Source organism: Palaemon carinicauda, chromosome 15 (assembly GCF_036898095.1).
Source record: "Palaemon carinicauda isolate YSFRI2023 chromosome 15, ASM3689809v2, whole genome shotgun sequence".
Lineage (NCBI taxonomy): Eukaryota > Metazoa > Arthropoda > Malacostraca > Decapoda > Palaemonidae > Palaemon > Palaemon carinicauda.
In genome coordinates this window covers 67,927,984-67,940,483 of record NC_090739.1, presented here as the reverse complement: position 1 = coordinate 67,940,483, position 12,500 = coordinate 67,927,984, and the positions used below count along the sequence as shown (strand labels likewise).

Sequence of the window (12,500 nt, the reverse complement as noted above, 5' to 3'; positions counted from 1 at the left end):
ATAGAAGTAAATACAGATTTCTTAACTTTGTTGCCTTGGTTTGAGTAGTAATGGACATATGCTGAGATATTCGTTGGCTTTCTGTATACACTAAACTTGAGTCTATTGTTACTTCTATGTATGCGACAGTCCAAAAAAGGTAGGGTACAATTATTTTCCAGCTCCATATTGAAATTTATTGATGGTACCAAACTATTCAATCTAAGAAAAAAGTTATCTAAATTTTCATTTCCTGGCCACACACATATTATGTCGTCAATATAGCGAAACCATTTTACATTATTAGGTATGATGTTTTTAAGATTCTACTTTCAAAAAATTCCATATATAGATTACTCAATACTGGGGATAAAGGGTTTCCCATAGCCATACCAAATGTTTGTGCATAAAATCTCCCATTGAATTCAAATTTACAATCTTTTATACATAGTTTAATTAATTCTGTTAAAGTGTTTTTGGAGAATGGTAGATTCAATTGTCTATTATCTAAGGTTTCAGATAAAAATTCCAACATGTCATCAATAGGTACTTTAGTGAATAGTGAGACTACATCAAAACTGACAAGCCTACAGGTACTGTTAATCTGTACTTCATTCAGTTTGTTAATCAAGTCTACATTATTTTTTATATTTGAATATGAAATGGTGCCAACTAAAGGATTGAGGATATTCACAAGGTACTTAGATAATTTATATGCTGCTCAACCTACAGAACTAATTATTGGCCTATCTGGATAATTTGGCTTATGAGTTTTAATAGTTCCATACATATATGGCAATGTTGGTGATATTGTACAAACCTTTTTTATCAGATCTTCATTCCCTTTTAGTAACTCTTTCACTTTTTTGTTGTAATTACTATTCACAAACTCAATTGGATTTTTTCTTAATTCCATGTATGTGTTTTCATCACTCAAGAGGTTTTCAATTTTTTCTATATAATCCTTTTTATCCAAGATTACCAGTGCTTCAGATTTATCGGCTTTTGTCAATTTAATATTTCTATCTTGCTTCAATTCAGCAATTGCTCTCTTGAATCTTTTTGGGCAATTTGGAACCACTGTTTTTTTTTTTTCATATTGCTCTATATAATAACCTTAATCATATTTACTTCTTCTACAGAAATATCACTGAATTTTTCCAGGTCACTCCATTTATAATTTCTACACTATTTACTGCACTTGATGACATCAAGAAATTTAAACCGTATCCCAAGGCACACTTCACATTCTTATCTAGAATTTTATTTAACAGATTAACCACACATTCTGGATTAACGTTTGCAGTCCACATGCTTTTTGCTATTAATACATTGAGTTTCTTATCATGCTTTTGTTTGAGTTTTCTATACACCTTTTCGTTCATTTCTTCATAGCAGAAACGTCGAAGTGGGTCTTTCCAATCCGTTGGTATTGAGGCTTCAAAATGTCTCCTTTTTCTTGTTAGTTCTTCAAACGCTCTTCGATTTTCAATTTTCATTGCATTTATATGTTTTTCTAATATACTTCTCTGTATATCACCAAATGGCTGATCTTCTATTTCCAATAGGGATTTTGTTATCATGCATTTCGGAATGACTTGTTCCTCCCAGCATTCACGAAGAAACCGCAGGTGTTCTTTAGTAGTAAGGGCGCGTGTGGGGCGTCTGCAAATTCTCTAATAATGTATACCAAGATAGGAAAAGTCGTACAGAAAGTCTGGAAGGAGTACGTGGTATCAATTAATCGAATGCCAAGTAACAAACTACCAATTAGCTACGATGGTGAAGATGGGTTGATTTCAATTATAAGTACAAAACACCTGAATTCGACAGGTATAAGTACAGAAGAATTGTCATTGACTTTTATCTTTCTTCGTGGCCAAGTAGATTAGTCACTGTCTATACAAGCTTGCCGACTAGGGTTCGATTCCCGGCCGGTCACAAGCTCTTGTCTTTGTGTGATTTCGCCTGGGGCTCTGATCCCGAGGTCGTTAAGAGAATCCAGACATTAATGTATAAAAAATATATATGGCTTATTTAGATATGAAAAACACGTCTAAAGGTGCAAAATTTATCACTAATCGAATGCCAAGTAACAAACTACCAATTAGCTACGATGGTGAAGATGGGTTGATTTCAATTCTAAGTACATAACACCTGAATTTGACAGGAATAAGTACAGAAGAATTGTCATTGACTTTTATATTTCTTCGTGGCCAAGTGGTTTAGTCACTGTCTATATAAGCTTGCCAACCAGGGTTCAATTCCCGGCCGGTCACAAGCTCTTGTCTTTGTGTGATTTCGCCTGGGGCTCAGATCCCGAGGTCGTTAAGAGAATCCAGACATTAATGTATCAAAAATATATATGGCTTATTTAAATATGAAAAACACGTCTAAAGGTGCAAAATTTATCATTAATCGAATGCCAAGTAACAAACTACCAATTAGCTACAATGGTGAAGATGGGTTGATTTCAATTCTAAGTCCAAAACACCTGAATTCGACAGGTATAAGTACAGAAGAATTGTCATTGACTTTTATCTTTCTTCGTGGCCAATTGGTTTAGTCACTGTCTATACAAGCTTGCCGACCAGGGTTCGATTCCCGGCCGGTCACAAGCTCTTGTCTTTGTATGATTTCGCCTGGGGCGCTGATCCCGAGGTCGTTAAGAGAATCCAGACATTAATGTATCAAAAATATATAAGGCTTATTTAAATATGAAAAACACGTCTAAATGTGCAAAATTTATCATATATATATACAAATATATTATATATAAATATATTATATATATAAATATATATATATATATATATATATATATATATATATATATATATATATATTTATTTATATATATATAAATATATATATATATATATATATATATATATATATATATATATATATATATTATATTATATTTACATATAAATATATATATATATTCTATATGTATATGTATATATAATATATATTTATATATATATATATATATTATATTTTTATATTTATATATATATTATATATATATATATATATATATATATATATATATATATATTCATATATATATATATATATATATATCTATATATATATATATATGTATATATATATGTATATATATATATATATATATATATATATATATATATATATATATATATATATATATATATATATGGCAATAGCTCTAAACTTTCTGTTAAACCAAACCTCCTTTAGTCCTGGAGAAATTGTTCTATTCTCATACGAGCTACAAAATGTACAGAGTAATAATAATGGAATATCACCTCAATGTAAAGGATATGGTGGCAAAAAGTTTAAGAAACAAAAACATCTAGATGCTCCAAATTCTTTTAATAAATAGGCCTATTAATAAATGAAAACTTTAAGATTCTTTGAAATGAAAAAAAAAAAAGTAAACATTAATTTCTAAATACAAATATTTTTTCCCATTAGGTTTCTTTGACGAAGTTCGCGAATCCAATCTTGCAACATGAATTGACGTCTGTTCTTCAGGTCTACGAGATTGGTAGGGAAATTTCGTAAAAAAAAAACTATTTATATATTCCAAAATTAACATTTGAACATTTTCTCACTATAAAGAATCTTAAAGTTTTCATTTATTAATAGGCCTACTTCTTAAAAGAATTCACAGCCTCCAGTTATTTTTGCATTTTAAAATTTTCGTCACCATAGCTGTGTTGATCTCTGATTCGATTTCCCGTAAGCGTTTACCGAATGACTTTAAAATGGATGACGAAATTCAAGAGAGATTTGTAAATATTTAACTATTTTCGATAGAGAAATTAATTTCGAAACCTTACTTTTTACTTATATTGCATCAAAAATTATTATTATTATTATTATTATTATTATTATTATTATTATTATTATTATTATTATTATTTATTAAGTTAACGCCATCTGCAGAATGCAAAGGAGAAAAGTCTCCGGGAAAACTGTTGATGGCGATGGTGATTCCAAAATGTCTTCAAGAATTTAGAAGTCTTCGGAGGGCTCCGGGTTCCTATATTGCATCAGAGATGATTATTATTACTTATTATTTATTATCTATTATTATTGTTATTATTATTATTATTATTATCATTATTATTATTATTATTATTATTATTATTATTATTATTATTATTATTATTATTATTATTATTATTATTATTATTATTATTGAGTTGATTCCGTTTACTGAACGAAAAAGATAGAAATATCCGTGAAATCTAAGGATAGAGTTGATTCTAAATGTCTCCTGGAATTTTGAAGTCTTCAGAAAGATTGTTTAGTGCCCAGAACGCTTTCCTGAAAATATAGCTGATACAAGCCTCAGGATCTACATCATTGAATATGACTTTCAAAGCAAACAAAGCTATCGGAGTGTGGATGGATATCATCAGAAACCTTAAAGGAAAATTCAACTGGCCTCAAACAGCAGGTTCGGCCCTTCTGGAGCAGAATCTTGCCTGCGAGGCTATGACGGTACAACTTCAGGGACAGCTGCAAACTCTCCAGGAGTCGTCGGTCTTCAAATGGTTTTCGTGGCTACTCCCAGAGGCGCCGCGCTTTGAAGACTGCCGTGCAGTCGCCTCTCAGGATGGATTCCTCGGCAGGTGTCTGCAGCGCTGTCCTTGCATTGGGGACTTGTGGAAAGCCCGCGAGGAACTACAGCGGTGCGAACTTGGATTGCGCCAGATGGAGAGAGAAGCACTAAGATTCAAAGATGAATTGCAATCAACGTGGTTCGTTGGCAAGCTTCTCTCCGAATTTGACTTGGGAGAAAGGAAGGATGAAGTCCTTTCGAGTGGTAACTACAACTTCTACATCGGCATGGCTGCTGTTTCCGTCATATTCGGTGGAATTATGCTCGCCAGGAGGAGGATGGCTGGAGATGTGGATAACGGCTCACTGGAAGAATTTGTTCCAGAAATGGAAGATGAATGCGAAAATCTATTGGATGGAAATGAGCTCATAATGGAAGACAAGGATCAGACTACTCACTTGGAAAATCTCGAGGATCAAAATGATAAGCTACATAGACAGATTAAAGAAATGGTAAGAATAGCAGAGATGAGTGAAAAACTGGAAGCTGAAAAAGCCCTTCAGATGAAGGAAAATGAAAATTTGCTGGAAATTCTCAAAAAGGAAAATGCTGAAATGAGGAAAGAACAAAATAAGAAAACGGAACAAGTAAATGAATTGAAAAGTGAAGTTCGTGAATTGAAGGCAGAAAAAGAAAAACTCGAATCTGAATGTGTCAAAAAAGAACACTTCAGATGAAGGAGCATGAAAATTTGCTGGGAATTCTCACAAAGCAAAATGAGGAAATTAAGACCGAAAAGGACGAGAAAACGGAACAAGTAAATGAATTGAAAAGTGAAGTTCGTGAATTGAAGGCAGAAAAAGAAAAGCTCGAATCTGAATGTGTCAAAAAAGACCTTCAGATGAAGGAGCATGAAAATTTTCTGGAAATGCGCACAAAGCAAAATGAGGAAATTAAGACCGAAAAGGACGAGAAAACATAACAAGTAAATTAATTGAAAAGCGAAGTTTGTGAATTGAAGGCAGAAAAAGAAAAGCTCGAATCTGAATGTGTCAAAAAAGACCTTCAGATGAAGGAGCATGAAAATTTGCTGGAAATTCTCACAAAGCAAAATGAGGAAATTAAGACCGAAAAGGACGAGAAAACAGAACAAGTAAATGAATTGAAAAGTGAAGTTCGTGAATTGAAGGCTGAAAAAGAAAAGCTCGAATCTGAATGTGTCGAAAAAGACCTTCAGATGAAGAAGAATGAAAATTTGCTGGAAATTTTCACAAAGCAAAATGAGGAAATTAAGACCGAAAAGGACGAGAAAACAGAACAAGTAAATGAAATGAAAAGTGAAGTTCACGAATTAAAGGCAGAAAAAGAAAAGCTCAAATTTGAATGTGGCGAAAAAGACCTTCAGATGAAGGAGCATGAAAATTTGCTTGAAATTCTCAGAACTGAAAATGAGGAAATTAAGACCGAAAAGGACGAGAAAACAGAACAAGTAAATGAAATGAAAAGTGAAGTTCACGAATTAAAGGCAGAAAAAGAAAAGCTCAAATTTGAATGTGGCGAAAAAGACCTTCAGATGAAGGAGCATGAAAATTTGCTTGAAATTCTCAGAACTGAAAATGAGGAAATTAAGACCGAAAAGGACGAGAAAACAGAACAAGTAAATGAAATGAAAAGTGAAGTTCACGAATTAAAGGCAGAAAAAGAAAATCTCGAATTTGAATGTGGCGAAAAAGACCTTCAGATGAAGGAGCATGAAAATTTGCTTGAAATTCTCAGAACTGAAAATGAGGAAATTAAGACCGAAAAGGACGAGAAAGAACAAGTAAATGAATTGAAAAGTGAAGTTCACGAATTAAAGGCAGAAAAAGAAAAGCTCGAATTTGAATGTGGCGAAAAAGACCTTCAGATGAAGGAGCATGAAAATTTGCTTGAAATTCTCAGAACTGAAAATGAGGAAATTAAGACCGAAAAGGACGAGAAAACAGAACAAGTAAATGAAATGAAAAGTGAAGTTCACGAATTAAAGGCAGAAAAAGAAAAGCTCGAATTTGAATGTGGCGAAAAAGACCTTCAGATGAAGGAGCATGAAAATTTGCTTGAAATTCTCAGAACTGAAAATGAGGAAATTAAGACCGAAAAGGACGAGAAAGAACAAGTAAATGAATTGAAAAGTGAAGTTCACGAATTAAAGGCAGAAAAAGAAAAGCTCGAATTTGAATGTGGCGAAAAAGACCTTCAGATGAAGGAGCATGAAAATTTGCTTGAAATTCTCAGAACTGAAAATGAGGAAATTAAGACCGAAAAGGACGAGAAAACAGAACAAGTAAATGAAATGAAAAGTGAAGTTCACGAATTAAAGGCAGAAAAAGAAAAGCTCAAATTTGAATGTGGCGAAAAAGACCTTCAGATGAAGGAGCATGAAAATTTGCTTGAAATTCTCAGAACTGAAAATGAGGAAATTAAGACCGAAAAGGACGAGAAAACAGAACAAGTAAATGAAATGAAAAGTGAAGTTCACGAATTAAAGGCAGAAAAAGAAAAGCTCAAATTTGAATGTGGCGAAAAAGACCTTCAGATGAAGGAGCATGAAAATTTGCTTGAAATTCTCAGAACTGAAAATGAGGAAATTAAGACCGAAAAGGACGAGAAAACAGAACAAGTAAATGAAATGAAAAGTGAAGTTCACGAATTAAAGGCAGAAAAAGAAAAGCTCGAATTTGAATGTGGCGAAAAAAACCTTCAGATGAAGGAGCATGAAAATTTGCTTGAAATTCTCAGAACTGAAAATGAGGAAATTAAGACCGAAAAGGACGAGAAAACGGAACAAGTAAATGAATTGAAAAGTGAAGTTCGTGAATTGAAGGCAGAAAAAGAAAAGCTCGAATCTGAATGTGGCGAAAAAGACCTTCAGATGAAGGAGCATGAAAATTTTCTGGAAATTCTCACAAAGCAAAATGAGGAAATTAAGACCGCAAAGGACGAGAAAACAGAACAAGTAAATGAATTGAAAAGAGAAGTTCACGAATTAAAGGCAGAAAAAGAAAAGCTCGAATCTGAATGTGGCGAAAAAGACCTTCAGATGAAGGAGCATGAAAATTTGCTGGAAATTCTCAGAACTGAAAATGAGGAAATTAAGACAGAAAAGGACGAGAAAGTGGAACAAGTAAACGAATTGAAAAGTGAAGTTCGCGAATTGAAGGCAGAAAAAGAAAAACTGAAAGTTGATTTGGTTCATGATTATGAAAAACTGGAATTTGTGTGCAAAATAAAAGACCTCCAGATTGAGCAAGAAAGAAGGTATGTAGAGGAGTTTAAAAACGAAAATGAACAAATGAAGAGGGAGCAGAGTAAGAAAACGGAGGAACTAAATAAATTGAAAAATGAAATTGGTAAACTAAAGGCAGAACAAGAGAAGCTGAAAGCTGAGAAGGAGGAACTTCATAAATCTGAGAAGGAGGAACTTCATAAAACTGAGAAGGAAGAACTTCATAAAACTTGGAAGGAGGATGAACTTCAGAGGGGAAGCTTATTGAGGGCTGGATTACATACCCAGATGAATAACAGGCCCAAAGAGGCCAGAGATATTTTCACCGAGGCCTTGGCCATGAAGACGGACAACGAAGAAGAAATGGCTCTCCTCCATGTCCTTCGTGCCGAAGCAAATGGAGCCACTGAGGAGCCTCCCAATATGGAGATTGTATTGGACTGTTCCAAGGCTATCGAGAAAGGTCTGGAAGGGTGGAAAGTGTACATGTTACGAGGAAAACACCTCGACAAAATTGGCATTTTCGACGCTGCCCTGAAGGACTTCGAAACGGTAAAAGTTAAGAAATCAGAGGTATTTTTGAAAATCATAGAAGATACGAAAGCACTTCAGAAGGAATGGGAAGACAAAGGTCACTATGAGATTCACGGTTTGGAAAAGACAGCCACGAAGGTAGAAATTATAAAATCCTTCAGGGACTTGTCTATGGCGTTCCACCCAGACAGACATCGGGACAAACCCGAGTTCCTACAGGAGGCGTTCGAGGAGAAGTACAAAAAGGTGGTTAATGCTAAACTTTTCCTGGTGGACGAAGAAAACCGAAGAAATTATGATGAAGAGCTCCGCCATCAGAAGGAATATGATCAATGGGAAAGGAATGGTGGTCAGTGGTATCACCAGGAGCCACCAAGGCAACAGCCAGTGCACTGGAAACAACGAAGGCAGTACAATTAAGGAGGACCAAGAAGGGAAAACCATCAGCAGTACAATCAAGGAGGACCAACATGGAAACAACATCAACAGGGGAACGACAATCAATACTATTATTAAGGCTATCGCAATGTGTAAAGGAAAAATAATTGCAGTTTAGTGCTGTGAATATAGAAAAAAAAAATAAAAAAAATAAAGCAAAATTAAAAAAAGAAAAAAAATCCAAAAAAAAATAAAAAATAAAAAAATTGAAAATAAAAAGAAATGAAAAAAAAAATATATATATAAATAGTGGAACATATTCTTGGCATAAGTTTCAGTTGGGTATTCAGTTTAGTGCTGTAGACATAGAACAAATAAAAAAAAGAAAATGTAAAAAGTAAAAGAAATATAAAAATCACAAATATATATATAAAGTGGAAAAATATTTTTAGTATAAGTTTCAGTTGAGCTTTTAGGAAAATGTTAGTTTTAGTTTAGTCAATGCTAAGTGAAACCAGGCCTTCCAGATGCAACAAGATGGACTCAGCAGAGGGAAGAAGTCACACTTGTTTTGGAATGCATAGTTCCTTGACAAAAATTCACCTGTACTGTTTCTTTGTCAGGTGGACAGATGCAGAAGAAACAAGTCTGACTTCTTTTAGTAAGCTGTGTCCACTCAAGAAGATTCCATTCTACTGGAATAGTGTATCAGAAATACGTTTAGAGATGTGAACATAAGAAAAAGTGTATTCCGGCCTTCCAGATGTAAAGGGAATAATCTACAAGAAGAACACAGCAGAGGGAAGAAGTCACACTTGTTTTGGAATGCACTGTTCCTTGATAAAGATTCACTTGTACTGTTTCTTTGAAAGGTCAACAGATGCAGAAGAAACAAGTCTGAGTTTTTTTTAGTATGCTGTGTCCACTCAAGAAGATTCCATTCCACTGGAATAGTAGATCAGAAATACGTTTAGTGATAAAAAAAAAATTCAAATAATATATATATATATATATATATATATATATATATATATATATATATATATATATATATATATATATATATATAGTGGAAAAAAATACATATAGCATAAGTTTCTGTTCAGTTTTGCAGTTTAGTGCTGTGAACATGCAAAAAAAAAAAAATCCAAAAAATAAAAATTTCCGCCCCCCAAAAAAATTCAAATAAAAAAAAAATATATATATATATATATAGTGGAATAAAATACTTATGGTATAAGTTTCAGTTCAGTTTTGCAGTTTAGTGCTGTGAACATGCAAAAAGAAAAGAAAAATATATAGTGGAAAAAAATACTTATAGTTTAAGTTTCAGTTCAGTTTTGCAGTTTAGTGCTGTGAACATGCCAAAAAAAAAAAAAAAAAAAAATTATATAGCGGAATAAAATACTTATAGTTTAAGTTTCAGTTCAGTTTTGCAGTTTAGTGCTGAAAAAAAAAAATTATATTGCGGAATAAAATACTTATAGTTTAAGTTTCAGTTCAGTTTTGCAGTTTAGTGCTGTGAACATGCAAAAAGAAAAGAAAAATATATAGTGGAATAAAATACTTATAGTTAAAGTTTCAGTTCAGTTTTGCAGTTTAGTGCTGAAAAAAAAAAATTATATTGCGGAATAAAATACTTATAGTTTAAGTTTCAGTTCAGTTTTGCAGTTTAGTGCTGAAAAAAAATAAATTATATTGCGGAATAAAATACTTATAGTTTAAGTTTCAGTTCAGTTTTGCAGTTTAATGCTAAAAAAAAAAAAAAAAAAAAAAAAAAAAAAAAAAAAAAAAAAAAAAAAAAAAAATTATATTGCGGAATAAAATACTTATAGTTTAAGTTTCAGTTCAGTTTTACAGTTCAGTGCTGTGAACATGCAAAAAAAAAAAAAAAAAAAAAAAAAAAAAAAAAAAAAAAAAAAATTATATAGTAGAAAAAAGTACTTATAGTTTAGGTTTCAGTTCAGTTTTGCAGTTTAGTGCTGTGAAAATGCAAATATATATATATATATATATATATATATATATATATATATATATATATATATATATATATATATATATATATATATATATATATATATATATTTGCATGTTCACAGCACTAAACTGCAAAACTGAACTGAAACCTAAACTATAAGTACTTTTTTCTACTATATAATTTTTTTTTTTCCCACTATATATATATATATATATATATATATATATATATATATATATATATATATATATATATATATATATATATATATATATATATATATATATAGTGGAAAAAAAAATATAAGTTTCAGTTCAGATTTGCGGTATAGTACTGTGAACATGCAAAAAAAAAGAATATAAATAAAAAAGATATATATACAGTGTAAAAAAATATTTATAGTATAAGTTTCAGTTCAGTTTTGCAGCATAGTGCTGTGAACGGGCAAAAAAAAAAAAAAAAAAAACATATATATGGCGGAAAAAAATACTTATAGTATAAGTTTCAGTTCAGTTTTGCGGTATAGTGCAGTGAACATGCAAAAAAAAAAAAAAAAAAAAAAAAAAAAATATATATATATATAGCGGAAAAAAATACTTGTATAAGTTTTAGTTCAGTTTTGCGGTATAGTGCTGTGAACATGCAAAAAGAAAAAAAAAATATATACATAATGGAAAAAAAATATAAGTTTCAGTTCAGATTTGCGGTAAAGTACTGTGAATATGCAAAAAAAATATATAAAAAATAAAAAAAGATATAAATGCAGTGGAAAAAAATATTTATAGTATAAGTCTCAGTTCAGTTTTGCAGTATAGTGCTGTGAACATGCAAAAAAAAAAAAAAAAAAAAAAAAAAAAAAAAATATATAAATACATTGGAAAAAAATATTTATAGTATAAGTTTCAGTTCAGTTTTGCAGTATAGTGCTGTAAACATGCAAAAAAAAAAAAATAATGAAAAATAAAAAAAAATATAAATACAGTGGAAAAAAATATTTACAGTATAAGTTTCAGTTCAGTTTTGCAGTATAGTGCTGTGAACATGCAAAGAAAAAAAAAAAAAAACATATATATATATATATAGCGGAAAAAAATACTTATAGTATGAGTTTCAGTTCAGTTTTGCGGTATAGTGTTGACTATGCAAAAAAAAGAAAAAAAAAACATAGTGGGAAAAAAATACTTATAGTATAAGTCTCAGTTCAGTTTTGCAGTTTAGTGCAGTGAACATGCAAAAAAAAAAAAAAAAAAAAAAATAAAAAAAATATATATAGCGGAAAAAAAAACTTATAGCATAAGTTTCAGTTCAGTTTTGCAGTTTAGTGCTGTGACTGCAAAAAAAAAAAAAAAATATAGTGGAAAAAAAATACTTATAGTATAAGTCTCAGTTCAGTTTTGCAGTTTAGTGCAGTGAACATGGGAAAAAAAATATATACATATTTATATAGCGGAAAAAAATACTTGTATGAGTTTTAGTTCAGTTTTGCGGTATAGTGCTGTGACCATAAAAAAAAAAAAAAAAAAAAAAAAAAAAAAAAAAAAAAAAAAAAAAAAAAAATACTTATAGTATAAGTTTCAGTTCAGTTTTGCAGTTTAGTGCTGCGAACATGCAAAAAAAAAATATATATATAAATACAGTGGAAAAAATATTTATAGTATAAGTTTCTGTTCAGTTTTGCAGTATAGTGCTATGAAAATGCAAAAAAAAAAAAATAAAAATCAAAATAAAAAATAAAAAAAAAATATAAATAGTGGAAAAAAATATTTATAGTATAAGATTCAGTTCAGTTTCGCAGTATAGTG

The 12,500-nt window shown here is 30.9% G+C and overlaps 1 protein-coding gene across 1 annotated transcript; it reads left to right on the top strand.

Moving 5' to 3' along the window:
- Positions 1 to 5,609: 5,609 nt before the first annotated feature.
- On the top strand, positions 5,610 to 8,759 carry LOC137654001 (trichohyalin-like). Its single transcript, XM_068387634.1, has one exon. It carries the CDS (start codon positions 5,610 to 5,612, stop codon positions 8,757 to 8,759), a length of 3,150 nt encoding a protein of 1,049 aa, XP_068243735.1.
- The last annotated feature ends 3,741 nt before the right edge of the window (positions 8,760 to 12,500 follow it).